The 17,027-nt window shown below is 48.7% G+C and overlaps 2 protein-coding genes across 21 annotated transcripts in view; one reads left to right on the top strand and one right to left on the bottom strand.

Annotated features, from left to right (window-relative positions):
- GON4L (gon-4 like) overlaps nt 1-13,119 on the top strand; it is a 114,530-nt gene extending 101,411 nt beyond the window's left edge. For 8 of the 14 annotated variants that reach the window (XM_063626700.1, XM_063626703.1, XM_063626697.1 and 5 more), the window contains 10 exons: nt 180-364; nt 1,913-2,110; nt 4,834-4,977; nt 5,545-5,688; nt 5,791-5,910; nt 8,362-8,475; nt 9,435-9,645; nt 10,249-10,879; nt 10,970-11,072; nt 12,103-13,119. In XM_063626700.1, the coding sequence (XP_063482770.1) occupies nt 180-364; nt 1,913-2,110; nt 4,834-4,977; nt 5,545-5,688; nt 5,791-5,910; nt 8,362-8,475; nt 9,435-9,645; nt 10,249-10,879; nt 10,970-11,072; nt 12,103-12,252 (2,000 nt within the window). In that variant the 3' untranslated portion in view covers nt 12,253-13,119. Of the gene's footprint in view, nt 1-179; nt 365-1,912; nt 2,111-4,833; nt 4,978-5,544; nt 5,689-5,790; nt 5,911-8,361; nt 8,476-9,434; nt 9,646-10,248; nt 10,880-10,969; nt 11,073-12,102 lie in introns of those variants that run through there. The other 6 variants (XM_063626704.1, XM_063626701.1, XM_063626702.1 and 3 more) reach the window with 4 other exon arrangements.
- LOC134734400 (protein misato homolog 1-like) lies at nt 11,250-16,586 on the bottom strand. 7 transcript variants are annotated; one of them, XM_063626803.1, is made up of 14 exons: nt 16,442-16,586; nt 16,001-16,324; nt 15,860-15,929; nt 15,677-15,752; nt 15,372-15,420; nt 15,144-15,286; nt 14,879-14,996; nt 14,663-14,797; nt 14,409-14,561; nt 14,004-14,135; nt 13,746-13,930; nt 13,406-13,510; nt 13,206-13,315; nt 11,250-12,914 (listed from the first exon to the last, which is right to left on the bottom strand). In XM_063626803.1, exons 5-14 carry the CDS (start codon nt 15,402-15,404, stop codon nt 12,700-12,702), a joined length of 1,329 nt encoding a protein of 442 aa, XP_063482873.1. In that variant the 5' UTR covers nt 15,405-15,420; nt 15,677-15,752; nt 15,860-15,929; nt 16,001-16,324; nt 16,442-16,586; the 3' UTR covers nt 11,250-12,699. The 7 variants fall into 7 exon arrangements, with proteins under 7 accessions (XP_063482873.1, XP_063482874.1, XP_063482875.1 ...); XM_063626804.1 differs by having other exon boundaries at nt 16,199-16,324; XM_063626805.1 differs by having other exon boundaries at nt 11,250-12,911; nt 15,860-16,324.
- Between the last annotated feature and the right edge of the window lie 441 nt (nt 16,587-17,027).

Raw genomic sequence — 17,027 nt, 5'->3', positions numbered from 1 at the left:
GCAGACTCTGCATAGAGCTGACTTGACGGACTTACTTCTCATACCATTTTCCTGACAACCTTTTCCTTGAATTGCTCCATAATATTGAATAGGATTTGGCTGGGGTGGTGCATGTGGTGGAATGGGAAGAGCAGGGGTTGCAGGGACAGAGAAACAATCTTTTTCATGTGTGCTACAAGGAGAGAGCATCAAAGCTGCTGGAAAAGGCCGGAACAATCATCGAGCTCGCAACAAGCGGGGAAGTCGGGCTCGGGCCAGCAAGGACACCTCCAAGCTGCTGTTGCTGTATGATGAGGACATTCTCGAGCGAGATCCACTCAGGGAGCAGAAGGACTTGGCCTTTGCCCAAGCTTATCTGACCAGGGTAGGCAAATGCTGCTTCCTGTTATTGCCAGTCTCTGTGAATGTGGCTGCTTCTTCAAGGGCAATGTTTTTCAAAATAAAGTCTGTTTTTCAGGCTATACGACAGGCTTCATATTCCTCTATCTTGGCTTTTCTGGCAAAAGATCTCTGTGACAGAACCACAAGGAGACATATAATTCAATCATAAGTATGTTTATTGTTAGTACCCTGCCATCATCCTTCTGTTGACCAGAAATTGGCAGAAAGATGATACCACCATCATCAGTGGGAGGTTGTGACTTTACTGGGTGCGCTGATAAGGACCTTTACAGAACCTTTGGCTTGAGAAGAAAGATAGTGGGTACACTGGCCAGCAAGTGGATTTCAGGGAAATACATTGCTCTTAAGACATGAACCAGCTGGGCGTGGTGGCTCGCACCTATAATCCCAGCGCTTTGGGAGGCCGAGGCAGGTGGATCACCTGAGGTCAGGAGTTAGAGACCAGCTTGACCAACATGGTGAAACCCTGTCTCTACTAAAATACAAAAATTAGCCGAGTATGGTGGTGGGCGCCTGTAATCCTAGCTACGGGGGAGGCTGAGGCACAAGAATCACTTGAACCTGGGAGACGGAGGTTGCAGTGAGCCGAGATCGCACCACTGCACTCCAGCCTTGGCGACAGGGAGAGACTCTGTCTCAAAAAAAAAAAAAGACATGAACCAGGCTGGGTGTTGTGGCCCTTGCATATAATGCCAGCACTTTGGGAGGCTGGGGTAGGAGGATCCCTTGAGTCCAGGAGTTCAAGACAAGACAAGCCTGGGCAACATAGGAGACCTCCATCTCTACAAAAATTAAAAAATGAGCTAAGCATGGTGGTGCATGCCTGTGGTCCTAGGTACTTCGGGAGGCTGAGGTGGGAGGATCACTTGGGCCCGGGTGGTTTAGGCTGCAGTGAGCCATGATTGCAGCAGTGCACTCCAGCCTGGGCAACAGAATGAGACCCTGTCTCAAAAACAAAACAAAACAAAACAAAAAAAAACACATAAGCCAGCCTCTTCTTGGTAGTGTCCTGGAGAACTATGTCCTTCTGTTGGTAACCACCTGGTTCCTTTATCCCTCTGGAAAGCAGAATACTGGCAATGATAGTCATAGCTTTTTCTTATCTCCTAATATTTTACTGACATTCCTAACTTACGTATTATTTACTCTCAAATTACGCCCATGCTGAAATACATGTACAAACACATGTTACCTATTTCATTATGGGGCTGTAATCAGTAAGGAAAGGTTAGTGCTGTGACCTAGAGAAAAGCATTACTTGGTTTTGTGGGTAGAGCTGTGGAACTAGGAAAATGGTTTTTCACTTGCTCACTCCCAGAAAAAGATTTTTACCTTGCCTGTTGCTCTGTGTCTTCCATTAACAGTCAGATGTTAAGATCTCTTGGTGGCGCAGCCTCTGATGGATAATTCTTGGAGCTCTCTAACCATAACCCTGCCTTCTCCCTTGTACCCTTATTGCTTGTTGTGTCCCAAATAAAGGGTGTTGATGATTGAAAGTCTTCCCGTGTAGGTGCGAGAAGCCCTACAACATATCCCTGGCAAGTATGAAGACTTCCTTCAAGTCATCTATGAATTTGAGTCAAGTACCCAGAGACAGACGACTGTAGATCTCTACAAAAGCCTGCAAATTCTGCTCCAAGACTGGCCTCAGCTGTTGAAAGACTTTGCTGCTTTCCTGTTACCTGAGCAAGCTCTGGCCTGTGGATTAGTAAGTGAATGGGGGAAAAACGTACACTAGGACTTCTGGGTCAGAGTGAGACTGGGATTGAATGGGGTTGAATAAGACTGTTTCAGTCTCCCAACTCCTTCCAGACACACAGCCGTCCCCTAGCCCAGAGTGATAAGAGCCTCTGTCTTTTCAGGGGATTATCTTTCCAATCCCATTCTCCCATTTTCTTTACATGATAAATGAGAGGGTTCTACTTGTAGTTGCCAAAGGAGACCTTAGGTGAGTCATATACTGTCTGCTTCTCACAGGTATCAAGCCAGACATTCATTTAACAAATATTTGTTAAGTGCCTCCTAACTGTCAGGAATTCCTAGCAATTCCTGACCTCAATTGCTAGGAATATAGCAATTACAAAAGACTAAAATCCCTGCCCTCATGGAGCTTACGTTATCATGAGGAAGTTCAGATGATACTCCAGAAAACATTATATATATAGCATATATAAAATATAAATTATAAAAATAAATATAAACAGTAAAATATATAGTATACAATGTTTTATAGTGATCATGTTTTACAGAAAAATAAAGCAGGAAAGGAAACTAGAGGGGTGGTTTTATACACAGTGGTCTGGGAAGGCCACTGTGGTATGGTAACATGTGAAATGTTGCAGAATAGGAGGCTAAACATGAGGGATATCCCAGTAGTCCTGGACTTCTTGTCATAAAAATAAGAACAAAGGGAGGAATGGGATTATTCTAAGAGTTTTATTTTTTTTTTTATTTTTTTTTTTATTTTTTTGAGACGGAGTCTCGCTCTGTCGCCCAGGCTGGAGTGCAGTGGCACAATGTCGGCTCACTGCAAGCTCCGCCTCCCGGGTTCACGCCATTCTCCTGCCTCAGCCTCTCCGAGTAGCTGGGACTACAGGCGCCCACCACTACGCCCGGCTAATTTTTTGTATTTTTAGTAGAGACGGGGTTTCACCATGTTAGCCAGGATGGTCTCGATCTCCTGACCTCGTGATCCACCCGCCTCGGCCTCCCAAAGTGCTGGGATTACAAGCGTGAGCCACCACACCTGGCCTTATTCTAAGAGTTTTATTGGGGTTAAATGACAGTGGGGTAGTTCTGCATATAATGTGTGATGCCCATTTTCTCTTCTGGTATTATTATGAGGATCCAATCAGTGTATATGTGAACAAAAAAAAAAATTTTTTTTTTTTTTTTTTTGAGATGGAGTTTCACTCTTGTTGCCCAGGCTGGAGTGCAGTGGCATGATCTCGGCTCACCACAACCTCCGCCTCCTGGGTTCAAGCAATTCTCCTGCCTCAGCCTCCCGAGTAGCTGGGATTACAGGCATGTGCCACCACGCCCGGCTAATTTTGTATTTTTAGTAAAGACGGGGTTTCTCCATGTTGGTCAGGCTGGTCTCGAACTCCAGACCTCAGGTGATCTGCCCACCTCAGCCTCCCAAATTGCTGGGATTACAAGTGTGAGCCACCACGCTTAGCCAAAAAAATTTTTTAAAGAGATAATGTCAGCCACGTATGGTGGCTCACACCTGTTATCCCAGCACTTTGGGAGGCCAGCCTGGACAGCATAGCAAGACCCCATTTTTACATAAAATAAAAAAAATTAACTAACTGGGTGTGGTGGTGCACACCTTTGGTGCCAGCTATTTGGGTGGCTGAGGTGGGAGGACCACTTGAGCCTGAGAGGTTGAGGCTTCACTGAGCCATGATTGCTCCACTACACTCCAGTTTGGGTGACAAGAGCAAGACCTTGTCTCAAAGAAAGAAAAGAGAGACAATGGCCAGGCACAGTGGCTGGCACCTGTAATCCCAGCACTTTGGGAGGCTAAGGTGGGAGGATCCCTTGTAGCCAGGAGTTTTGTTGTTGTTGTTTTATTGTTGTTGTTTTTTGAGGCAAAGTCTCACTCTGTCACCCAGGCTGGAGTGCAGTGGTGTGATCTCTGCTCACTGCAACCTCTGCCTCCCAGGTTCAAGTGATTCCCTGCCTCAGCCTTCCAGGTAGTGGGGATTACAGGCATGCACAACCACACCTGTCTAATTTTTGTATTTTTAGTAGAGATGGGATTTCACCACGTTGGTCAGGCTGGTCTCGAACTCTTGACCTCAGGTGATTTGCCTACCTCGGCCTCCCGAAGTGCTGGGATTACAGGCATCAGCCACCGCAGCTGGCCTGTAGACAGGAGTTTGAGACGAGCCTGGACAACACAGCCCCCTGGGATCCTCCTGCCTCAGCCTCCCAAGTAGCTCGAGCTACAGGTGTACACCACGACCCCTGCCTAATTTTTAAATTTTTTTGTAGAGACATAGTCTCACTATGTTGCTGGTCTTGAACTCCTGGCCTTAAGCGATCCTCCTGCCTTGGCCTCCCCACATGGGATTATAGCTGTGAGCCACCTTGTGCAGCCTGAAAATTCTTTGTAGTATAAACTCTAAAGTATCATATGAATTTTGGTGTCTGATTTCACAATCCATAAAACAGCAAACAACTTGAAATATGTACCTCTCTGAAGCCATTGCTCCCATCTTAATTGCTTTGGGTGGCTACTCACCAGTGGTCCAAGGTAGATGGAGGTTAGAGTTTTTAATTAGATCTCATAGTTGTCAACTAGAATTTTAAACCAGGGTTCTGTCATCTCTCGTGTCCTAGTCCACTAGTTCTTATCCTTAGAACCCTCAAGTCCTGCTCTAGCTGTATCGTGACTCCTCTTTTGCCCACTTTCCACTCTGGTAGTTTGAGGAGCAGCAGGCTTTTGAGAAGAGCCGCAAGTTCCTTCGGCAGCTGGAGATTTGCTTTGCAGAGAACCCCTCACACCACCAGAAGATTATCAAGGTCCTCCAAGGCTGTGCAGACTGCCTTCCCCAGGAGATCACCGAGGTATTCTTTCCTGTCCTGCTTTCTTCCTGTTGTCTTCTGGGCCTTAGGCCTTTCCCTTGTCTCTTTCCCCAACCTACTCCATACCTTTTTGCCTCTGGAGTCTCATGGGCTTCCTGGAGGAGATGAAAAAGGCAAGGACTTTTCAGGCTCACCTGAAGCGTAAAGCACTGGGATAAGGAGGGATTGCTACCTGAAACCGGAGCCTGTCTGACCTTCACAGGCTCAGGAATGCCATGGATGTCCTGGAAGGGATGTTCAGCGAAGGAGGTTCTGGGACCTGGGAGGGGCCTTACTTCCTTGCTCTACTTGGAATAGTGCCCTAGCTGGAGATCAGTAGGGTGGAGTGAAGAGTGGAATCATTAGGAATCAAATCTAGTATTAGTACCCTTCCCCTGTAGGCAGCTAAGGAGGAAGAGAAAGTTTTAGTATTCTTTGTTACCAGGCAGAGTCTCTGTGTGTTTCCCAGTTGACTGGGAAAGCAGAACATGGAAGTATGTGGGATTGATTGGGAAGGGCAGCCTAGAGAGGCTCTGGAGACTTCCTCTTTCCCTCTGTGACTCTCCTCAGCTCAAGACACAGATGTGGCAGCTCCTCAAGGGCCACGACCACCTACAGGATGAGTTTTCTATCTTCTTCGACCACTTGCGCCCAGCAGCTAGCCGGATGGGTGACTTTGAAGAGATCAATTGGACTGAGGAAAAGGAGTATGAGGTATAGGACCTGAGGCTGCTGTAGCCTTATGAAGGGGGAAGGCCACACGTGGGAGGGATATTGGCCTGGTGTCTGTGCTCAGCAGCACCAACTCCTTCTCAGTTTGATGGCTTTGAAGAAGTGGCCCTGCCTGATGTGGAAGAAGAGGAGGAGCCTCCCAAGATACCCACAGCCTCAAAGAACAAGAGAAAAAAAGAGATTGGGGTCCAAAATCATGATAAGGTATTTTCTTTTTTTGTTTGTTTGTTTTTGAGACAGAATCTTGCTCTGTTACCCAAACTAGAGTACAGTGGCATAATCTTGGCTCACTGCAACCTCCACCTCCCAGATTCAAGCGGTTCTCCCACCTCAGCCTCTCAAGTAGCTGGAATTACAGACAGGTGCCAGCCACCACGCCCAGAAAATTTTTGTATTTTTAGTAGAGATGGGTTTTCACTATGTTGGCCAGGCTGGTCTCAAACTTCTTACCTCAAGTGATCCACCCGCCTCGGCCTCCCAAAGTGCTGGGATTACAAGTGTGAGCCACTACGCCTGGCCTAAAATCATGATAAGGTATGCCAAGTTACTGAAAAGTATCTATGTTTCATGAATCAAGCCTTGCATCTTCCCACTAAACATTTCTCTGGCTTACTATGGCCCAAGGTTTCTAGTTCAAAGGCTCTAGGATCTGAGACAATCACAGAGAACAAACCAAAGATGAGGCTGATACAGACATGCAGAGCCTTTGGGAAAACTGCAGTTGTTGCAGGGGCCCCAGGATTCCCTAGTTAGAAGGATTTATTTATTCCCCTTTTCTGTCTAGCTCAGAGTTATTACCCTTAATTCAACTTTTTCATTTTTGCTCATGTGAGAAAATAGAGCCAATTGAGGATGAGCTTGTTGTTAAAAAAAGAAAGTAGAACCAAGATTCCCCATATTAATAATAATGATAGCAGCTAATACTTAGTTGCATTACAAAGTGTCAGGCATTCTGGGAAGTATTTTAATGGATTATTGACACATTTAATTCTCACAGTAATCCTATGGAGAGATTGCTCTTGTTTGCATTTTACAGAAGACATAAATGAAGTGCAGAGAGGCTGTTGTCAGGGTCTCATATTTAGTAAGTGGCCGTGCTAGGGTATGAACTCCTCAGGTAAGCCAGCTGTGGAGTCTACGGGTTGTCACTGCTCTTCAAGCAGTATATACATTTTTTTTTTTAATTCATGTTTCCTGACCAAGTATTTTTTCTCTTTTCTGGGGAGAAACTGCTTCTTAGTAGCTGTATGACCTTGGGAAACTTATTTAACCTCTCTTTGTTTCAGTTTCTTCATCATAAATTGGGATGATAATAATACTTATGTCTTGGGTTTATTAAACAGTATCATTGAGTGGGCTTTCCATGGGTACAAAGTTCTCTCTCAAGGGGACTGGAAGAGATGGGAGAGCTGAAGGCACAGAGAGACAGAAACAAAGACATTGTATCTCATGATGGAGCTCTCCAGTGACTTTGCCTCAGATTATGTCTGACTTAAATATTTCTTGAAACATCTGGGGCAATTGGGATATGTCAGTCTTTAGGTCATTTAGGGATTGTTTCAGGGATTCATAATAGGCCTTAATCTAGTTTGGGCTATTGATTTCCCCAGGCAATGTGAGGAGTTGATACATAAAAGAGGAAGGGGTCTGGGCGTGGTGGCTCACGCCTGTAATCCCAACATTTTGGGAGGTCGAGGTGGGTGGATTGCTTGAGGACAGGAGTTCAAGACCAGCCAGAGTAACATCGCGAATTCCTATCTCTACTAAAAATACAAAAATTAGCCATAGGCTAGGTGCTGTGGCTTACACGTCTAATCCCAGCACTTTGCAAGGCCAAGGCTGGCGGATTACTTGAGGTCAGGAGTTCGAAACCAGCCTGGTCAACATGGCGAAATCCCATCTCATTGAAAATACAAAAAAAATTAGACGGGCTTGGTGGCATGCGCCTGTAATCCCAGCTACTCGAGAGGCCGCGACACGGGAATCACTTGATCCCGGGGAGCGGAGGTTGCACTAAGCTGAGATCACGCCACCGCACTCCAGCCTGGGAGAAAGAGCGAGACTCCATCTCAAAAAAAAAAAAAAATTAGGCGTGGTAGTGCGCAGTCCCAGCTACTTGGGAGGCTGAGGTGGGAAAATCACTTGAGCCCAGGAGGCAGAGGTTGCAGTGAGCCATGAATGTGACACTGCACTCCAGGCTGGGTGACAGAGCCAGACCCTATCTGAAAAAAAAGCAAAGCATGGGGAGAGGGTGGGCTGTGTTGTGTTCATATGGCTCACAACTTTAGCTTCCTCTCATGGTACCAAAAATATGGCCAGGCACAGTGGCTCATGCCTGTAATCCTAGCACTTTGGGACGCTGAGGGAGGGCAGATCAAGAGGTGAGGAGTTCGAGACCCACCTGACCAACGTGGTGAAACCCTGTCTCTACTAAAAACACAAAAATTAGCCACGCGTGGTGGCGCATGCCTGTAATCCCAATTACTCAGGAGGCTGAGGCAGGAGAATCCCTTGAACCCGGGAGGCAGAGGTTGCGGTGAGCTGACATCGTGCCACTGCAACCCAGCCTGGGCCACAGAGTGAGACTCTGTCTCAAAAAAAAACAAAACAAAAAAAAAAAAACGTGGCAGCTAATCAAGCCCAAGTATCTCCTAGGAGACTGAGTGGCCAGATGGGGCCAAGGACTGTGCCTGCTCCTGCCATGAAGGAGGTCCAGATTCCAAGCTGAAGAAGAGCAAAAGGCGGAGCTGTAGCCACTGTAGCAGCAAGGTGAGGAAAGTATCAAGGGTACTGGTCCCGAGGGTGTCAGAGCTGCTGGGGGCATTGTTTGCTACCAAGAATTGTACATTATTGAATTCCTAAAAAGGCACATATATAAATAACATTCAGTACACACATATGTGTACATATGCAAAATAAATGGAATCTGCTAGAAATACGTGATAGATTTTGTTTTTTAAAGAGAATTCTGCGAGTAAAGCTTTTGGAATTGGAAAAATAAAATACCAGTTAAAATATTTCCCTCAGATATTAGAAAATGAAATAAACCTCTGTCATGAAAATAGTCTCTACAAGTAATCCTGGTTCTCTAGAATGGAGTTGGTTGGCAGGAAAAACACAGTTCTTGGTGAGAGAAGGAGTTGTGGAATCCAATACTCTACTCGGGGCCATTTAAAATCCTTGGAGCAGGGAGGCAGAGGTTGCAGTGAGCCATGATGATACCATTGAGCTCCAGCCTGGGTGACAGAGTGAGACCGTGTTTAAAAAAAAAAAAAAAAATGAAATCCTTGGAGGAGTAGCTGGGCAACACGGCACTCAGGAGGCTCAGGGGGGAAGATCACTTGAGCCCAGGAGTCTGAGGCTATAGTGTACCAGCCATGGTCATGCCTGTGTAAACAGCCACTGCACTCCAGCCTGGGCAAGATAATCTGTGTCATCTGAGACCCTGTCTCTTTTCTTTTTGTTTGTCATTTGAGACGGAGTCTCACTATGTTGCCCAGGCTGATCTTGAACCCTTGATCTCAAGTGATCCTCACACCTTAGCCTCCCAAGTAACTAGGTTTATAGGCATGTACCACTGCACCCAGTTGAAACTCTGTCAACAAAATTGTTGGAGCAGACATGCATGTGGGTTGACTTGGTGAGCATCAGGCAGGGCTTCTTCCTTTGGTGGGCCCCAACCAAAGACGTAGGCAGAACACCTTTGAATCGGAAGACCATCCCTGCAGGTCTGTGACAGCAAATCCTACAAGAGCAAGGAGCCCCATGAGGTGGTGGGCAGCAGCCCCCACCGAGAGGCTAGTCCTATGCCTGGTGCTAAGGAAGCTGGGCAGGGCAAGGATATGATGGAAGAGGAAGCCCCAGAGGAGCGGGAGAGCACTGAGGCCACCCAGAGCAGGACTGTCAGGACCACCAGAAAGGGAGAGATGCCTGTTTCAGGTGAGTGATCTGCCAACCCAGCCCTTCTGTTCCTCAGTCTCGTTCTCCTATACTCCAGACAGGAACCTCCATGAGCCTGGATAAATAGCCTTTTCAGGGATGGATATACCACCTCTTTCCCATAGGAAGCCCTTCTGCTGTTCAGACTTTTTCTATCGTATGGCCTCACTCCTCTTGCAGAATTAAGAATGCCACAAATTTCACGCAATTCAACATTGTCTTGTGTTTTATTCCAAAAACCCTTCCCCCTATCTCCAAATCTACTATAATCTACATCCTAAAGACTGGGCCATTCTCAGCTTTGGCAGTAGGACTTTATATCTTTGCATAAGTGACATTATACCCCCCACCTCCACCCAACTCTTTTATTATTTATATTTTCTTGTAGAGATGGGGTCTCACCATATTGCCCAGGCTAGTCTCAAACTCCTAGCAGTCCCACCACTTTGCCTTCCCAAAGTGCAGACATTATAGGTGTGAGCCACCATGCCCAGCCCTCTTTTTTATTAGAATTTTTGCACAGTACCTGGCCACAGGTAATTTCTCGTGCTTAGGTGCATCTTGATCCTGACAGTACCCTGAGATCCTTATTTTCCTCCTAAGCAGGATTGGCAGTGGGGGGCACTTTGCCATCCCCTCGAGAAGTGACTCTTACAGAACGGCTCCTCCTGGATGGCCCACCACCTCATTCACCAGAGACTCCTCAATTTCCCCCCAAAACTGGAGCTGTACTGTACACTGATAAGAGAAACCAGGTTGGGCCTGAGGTTCTCTCCTGCCCCAAGGCATCCCCCAGACTTCAGAAAGTGAGGGAGGGCCAAAAGGCAGTGAGTGAGTCAGAGGCTTTGATGCTGGTCTGGGATGCATCAGAAACTGAGAAATTGCCTGGTACCGTGGAACCCCCTGCTTCTTTCCTGAGTCCTGTTTCCTCAAAGACTAGAGATGCAGGGAGAAGACATGTGTCCGGGAAACCAGACACTCAAGAGAGATGGCTGCCCTCAAGCAGAGCTAGGGTGAAGACAAGAGACAGGATGTGCCCTGTCCATGAATCTCCATCAGGAATTGACACCTCAGAGACTTCTCCCAAAGCCCCTAGAGGGGGTTTGGCTAAAGACAGTGGAACACAGGGCAAGGGTCCAGAGGGGGAGCAGCAGCCAAAGTCCACAGAAGCTACAGTGTGTGCCAACAACAGCAAGGTCAGCTCCACTGGGGAAAAGGTTGTCCTGTGGACAAGGTAGGTAAGGGTGGATGACGTGTGTTTGGAAAAGAGCATAGACCACATCCGTGTGGCTCCCTAGGGTTAATCATGATACCTGGGTTACAGGGAAGCTGACCGTGTGATTCTCACCATGTGCCAGGAGCAAGGGGCACAGCCACAGACCTTCAGCATCATCTCCCAGCAGCTGGGAAATAAGACCCCTGCTGAGGTAGGTGGGGGTTGGGGTGAAGACCTGGCAAAAAGAGGTCAAGGTGGCCAACTAAGAGAAAGTCCAAAGAAGGAGTTTTCACATCCAAGACACTAAGTGGTTATTGTAAAGGTCTGATCTAAGGAAGGGCTTGACTCATCAGGGTGGTAGTGGTTCTAGAAGAGAAAGGACACTAGATTTTGAGGATTTTTTAATTTTTTTTATTTATTTATTTTAGACGCAGTTTCACTCTTGTCGCCTAGGCTGGAGTGCAGTGGCACGATCTCAGCTCACTACAACCTCCACCTCCCAGGTTCAAGTGATCCTCCTGCCTCAGCCTCTCCCAAAGTAGCTGGGATTACAGGTGCCCACCACCATGCCAGGCTAATTTATTTATTTTTAGTAGACACGAGGTTTCACCATGTTGGTAAGGCTAGTCTTGAACTCCTGACCTCAGGTTATCCACCTGCCTCAGCCTCCCAAAGTGCTGGGATTACAGGTGAGATACTGCACCTGGACAGGATTTTACAGTGGAAGCCCCAGTTTCCATTCCAGTTTTGTTTTTAGGAGGTGTGTGACTTTGGGCAAAACATTTAGCCTCTTGAGTTTCCTTATCTATAATGACGTAGCTCTACCAACCTTGCTGTGCGGAATAAACAAAAGACTTTTCAAATCAGTATATAGTGCTTCATAAATGTTAACATTGTTATAAAGCATCAGTGAGGCTGTGCGCAGTGGTTCACTCCTGTAATCCCAGCACTTTGGGAGGCCAAGGTGGGTGGATCACCTGAGGTCAAGAGTTTGAGACCAGCCTAGCCAACATGGTGAAACCTCATCTCTACTAAAAATATAAAAACTAGCCGGGCGTGGTGGTGGGCGCCTGTAATCCCAGCTACTCTGGAGGCTGAGGCAGGAGAATTGCTTGAACCCAGGAGACGGAGGTTGCAGTGAGCCGACACAGTGTCACTGCACTCCAGCCTCGGCGACAGAGACAGACTCCATTTCAAAAACAAAAAAAAGATCAGTGAATACAGCCCTCCTCCTTTCTTAGGTTTCCCACCGTTTTCGAGAACTCATGCAGCTCTTCCACACTGCCTGTGAAGCCAGCTCTGAGGATGAGGACGATGCAACCAGTACCAGCAATGCAGACCAGCTGTCTGACCATGGGGACCTTCTGTCTGAAGAGGAGCTGGATGAATGAGACTCTGGGAATCATCTACACAGGACCAAACCCAACAGGCGCCCTGGCACTGCGGAGGCGGGTAGTTGTACTCCGCTTGTACAGTCCTTGAGCCCAGTTTACAGATCTGGAGAGCAGGAGCCCAGGACCAGGACAAAGGCTGGAGGATGGAGTAGGACCCAGGGGCTCTGCCATCCTAGGCATCATTCAAGGTCTTTTATGAAGACTTTACAGATCTCCTCTGTAAATAGCATCGAGAGCGGAGTTCAGCTCCATTCTCTACTTTTTTTTGGTCTGATGGCACATATTTATTGTTCTGTGGTCTAATCGCAGTGTTTCTAAATGTAAAAAGTGCATATGTTGGTGTAGCTAGTCCCGCGACATTGAGCTCCCCTGCACGAAGACACTGGGCTCCTGCATCCAGCTGTTTTTATTGCAAACTAGCTCCTTTCTCCCACACTGGGAACTTTAGTCCACGAGGCTGTCACCATCCTGGTAGCACTGGGCCAGACTTTGTAGCTCCTGCAGCAGCTCTGCTACATCATCGTGCTCCACTCCAGCATCCATGAAGCTGGCCCAGCGCCGCAAGTCGAGTTTGGTGAGGTCTCTGGCCAAGGCTTCCAGGGTCTGGTGCAGGGACGAAGAGGAACACAGTGCCCCAAACACTGGGACGCTCTCCACTGCTGTGGAGGGAGAGGAAACAGAGACCTGTAGATGGATGATTATTCTGCCCTGGGACTCTGCCAAACTGATAAGGAAGTCCAACCTTAGTAGACTTGATTGTAAACTCAACAAATTTGGTGTATTGTCCCCTTAGTACACCAGTACTCCAAAGGAAGAACGCTTTTCTTGGGAGCCATAGGGTGAATAAAGGAATGTTTAACTGTGGACTTTTTCACACTTTTAATCCAGGAATGGAGATAGTAAAAACTCTCCCATACTTGAAATCTCAGTTTTCTTCACCTCCTACCTACCTGCTCCCTTGGGGGAACCATCCAGAACCATACCCGGTGGACTGCAGCTTGAGAAGAGGTGGGGGTAAGGAGGAGCCACCCTGCAGGGAGTCAGCAGCAGATGGGAAGAACTGTGGGGGCAGAGAACAGCCACTAAGTGCGTAAGAAGTCAAGGGAGGGTTGTGGTTGGCAAGAAGGGCAGGAGCAACCGTTACACTGACCTCATGACTCCAGGCTGCTGCTGTTGTAAATACTGAGCCAAGACTTCTTCCCCAGTGGTACATGCATGAAGGGCGGAGGGTGGAGGTGTCCCCAGGGTAAGCTGGCTGCCAGAACAAAGCCCAAACCACTATTAGTCTGTGGCAGCATGAATAAGAAACTAAGAATTCTTATGTTATCAGGCCATCAGCTGGATCAAGGTATTCAGAGCCCCTTTTTTTTTTTTTTCCTTTTTAAGGGGTGGGGAGGGAACAACATCATTAGAATGCCCCAGAGAAATTAGGGGGAAAAGGATATGAAACAAAAATCTGACAAGGACTCCTAAGGACTAACAGCTCTCACCTCGTGTGGCATGCTCTGTCTATACCCCTCAGCACCACTGACTGGGCAAAGCAACGTGTTCCAGAAGGCTCCCCACATGCAGACAGTGGGGTCCATGGGGCGGCTCCTCCAAACTGCATCAGGGAATCAGGAAGGGACTGGCCTGGAGCCAAGGGGAAAGGGATGATTGCTCCTGCTGTCACCACCTAAAGAGAAGGAAGAGAACACGTTATAGGACATTTTCTCAGCACTGACCTAACCCCTCACAAAGCTTCATACCTTTTTCCCACAGAAGCTCAGCATGTCAGCCAGATGAACCATGGAAACTGGAGAGGAACAAAGGCGATAAGGAACAGTGACTGTGTCCAGGGCTGTAGCCAGGATGGCACTGCAGTGGAAGGGCAGAGTGGCCTGTAAGAAGACACCAAGAGGGGCACTTGGCTTCAGGCCTGGAAAAGAATGTGTGGAGGCAGAATATTAACACCAGAAAGATCCAGGGGACGAAGCAGGGGTATGTTTGGCCCCAGGCTGGACAAGCATAGGACAGTGTGATCTGAGAGGCCACATCACAGCTGAGTTCAAGCTCGGGCCTCAGGAACAGAGCCAGTAACAGACAGTGGCTGACTGGGAGTATGAGGAGGCCCTGTAGCCTGCTGCAGTCAGAACAAGAGCACCGAGACTTACATCATAATGCAGGTAAGGGAAGTTGACAGGTGGCTCAGGTCGCAGGCCCAGGCTCCCACCCAAGGACAAGGGGCAGACGAGAGAGCTGTGAGCAGTCAGGTGCACGAGACCAAAAGCTGTGTTTAATAGACGATAGATGTTTCTCTGGGCCTCCTGGTGAAGAAAGAGTAGTTTGCATTAAGGAAGTCTCCCACTGGGATTCTCATTTCTCCCTCCCCACCGTGTGACTGTTTACTTCTCTAAGTTCCACTCACCCCACGATGGTAGGGACCAGGTAGCAGGCCCCACGTTATTATTCCCCGCCCTGAATATTCATCTTGTAGCAGCTCTGCCGCCTTCGCGCCTACCCCAGAGAAGCCATCATGCAGGTCACACAGGATCTGGAAGCCCTGGGCGGAGGTGAGTGATGAAAGATAGTTAGCAAGATGAGAAGAGCTTCCACCCTGGAGTGCACGTTTCCATGTCGCTACCTGCAAGTAGTCACATTCCTCCACGTAGAAGTGCAGCCTGTCCTCCAGCTCTTCCTGGTACTTGGGTTCCTTTAGGACACTTTCCCCTTGGCCAAAAGCCTCCAGCTGACCTGCTTCCCTGCCACAAGTAAACACGATCCAAGACTTACATCTCTTCCCTCAACTTCTTGTCCTGGGGAAGGGCAGGGAAGATGGCCTCGAGAGCCTCATCCTGCATTGGTGGGGACCCAGGTTTCTTGCCTCACAGCCTCTGGGGTCCCCATACCCATCATGGTTGTACTTCTGAATCATACAGATGCTCCGGGCATGGAGATGGACTCTGAGGAAGTCTGACCAGACCCTGATGCTGGCTGGCCTCTGTAGGGATAAGTGGTTTTGGAGTTGTGGCAGTGGTGAGTGATGGGGAACCTGAAGACAAGCAGAGGAAATGTACCTTTCTCCACGTTTCTGTTCTACCCAGACCCCCGTCCATCAGTAACTGGAGAAGTCTCACCTTTGCCCATGGATTTGACCCTCCAAACACCATCACTACTCAGCACTCCCTGTGGGGGTGAGAAAAATCTACATTTAGTTCCAGGCAGTTTAGAGGCAAAGGTTGCTTCATCCTCCTTGAGTTGGCTGGCCACACCACATAGCCTCCTTTCTGTTCACCGAGTCGCAGTCCTTAGGAAAAGGAGTGCTTTTTCCCAAAATATCATTCTAAGACATTTAAAATGATTAAAATCCCCTTTTACCTGCCCCTATGGAGGCCCTCGGGTTGTAGCACTGGGTTAAAAAGTTCAGGGCAGAGTCCCTCACCTCTGCACTCAGAAAGTCCTGGAGATAAGGGTTCTTGGGATAGAGTTCCTCTTTGTGTGTGGTGAGCTTCCCCTGCCTGAAAGAGATTGGAGATTGATCAAAGAAACTGCACTCTGATCAGAGTTATCCAGCGTTCTGCGTACATACACGATCCCCACCCTTATCCATACATCAATTACACACCGTGCTATTGCAGCATCCAACTGTTTGTCCCTGTAGAGTCCACCTTCCTCGTATAGGGAGCTCAAACTACCTGTACAGAAATAACAATGTTAGGTCAAAGCCTGGGCACGCTCCCCCTCTAGCTAACCTTCCTCTGATCACCTGACAACCTGCTGTCACCATCTCTCCAGCACTTGGCTCTTCCAAGCTTTCTGGGATATACACTAGTTGGGGGGAAAACCTTGGCCTAGGAGAATCTAGATTCCATCTTTCCGTTCCCCCCTTAGTCATTAGCTGTGGGACCGGGGGGAAAAACCACATCCAGGGGTCCGACAGGAGTGCTGTAGTTCAAGTCCTCACTGTCTCCAGGGCCTAGCAGCCTATTCCCGAGATGGCTCTTGAGCAACTGTCGTGGGCCCCTCGAGTGTTGGCATGTTGTGCTCAGCTCCTCATCTCAGGTCCTGGAGCTCGGTAAGGTGGGAGGATCTTGAAGAAAACAGCAGCGCAAGGACTAGGCACGCAGAAGGGAAACACGGGCTGACCCTGCCACCACTCCACCCTTCAGATCCATAAAGATGAGTCGCAGTGTGTAGGTCTCCTTACGATGCAAGACGTCGGGGCACAGCTCTCCCGGGGGCTCCTTGGCATTGGTCGCTCAGCCCAGCGCAGCATCCTGGGGAAGCAGAGAGGACCAGGTGCGCCAGCTGAACGTCGCGAGTGTAGATCCCGAAAGGCTCCTCGGGGGCAGTTGCCGGCCGACCTCACCTGCTGGTTCCACCAGTGCGCGCCCACGAAACCGGCAAAATATCCCAACTGCACTGTGAGCACCTCCGGGCCCCGCCCGCCATACTGCGCGGCTCTACGGGGCCGCAGCGCCCCAGCCCCGCCGCTCGCTGCTCCTAGCCGATTGGCTTGGCAGGCGCGTGGGTGGGTGTCATTGTCGGCGACCTATTGGTCCGCAAACACATCCTTTCCCATTGGAAAAACGATGCGCCGATGCTTTCCTGCCTCTTCCTAGACGTGGCCCAGTCCGGTTTCTCTGTGGATGCCTGCGAGGGGCGGGGCTCCAGTGGCCACGCCGTTGCTCCCGCCCCGTGTTGGAGCGGGGTGGGCGCCGTCTCCGCCGCTGACTTGGGGCCGCCAGGGCGCGGGCCGCGGAAGGCTCTGCCTCTTACTTCCTTTGAGGTCT

This window comes from Symphalangus syndactylus, chromosome 12, assembly GCF_028878055.3.
Source record: "Symphalangus syndactylus isolate Jambi chromosome 12, NHGRI_mSymSyn1-v2.1_pri, whole genome shotgun sequence".
Lineage (NCBI taxonomy): Eukaryota > Metazoa > Chordata > Mammalia > Primates > Hylobatidae > Symphalangus > Symphalangus syndactylus.
Note: the sequence above shows the minus strand (reverse complement) of the source record. Positions and strands in the feature narration are given on the sequence as shown.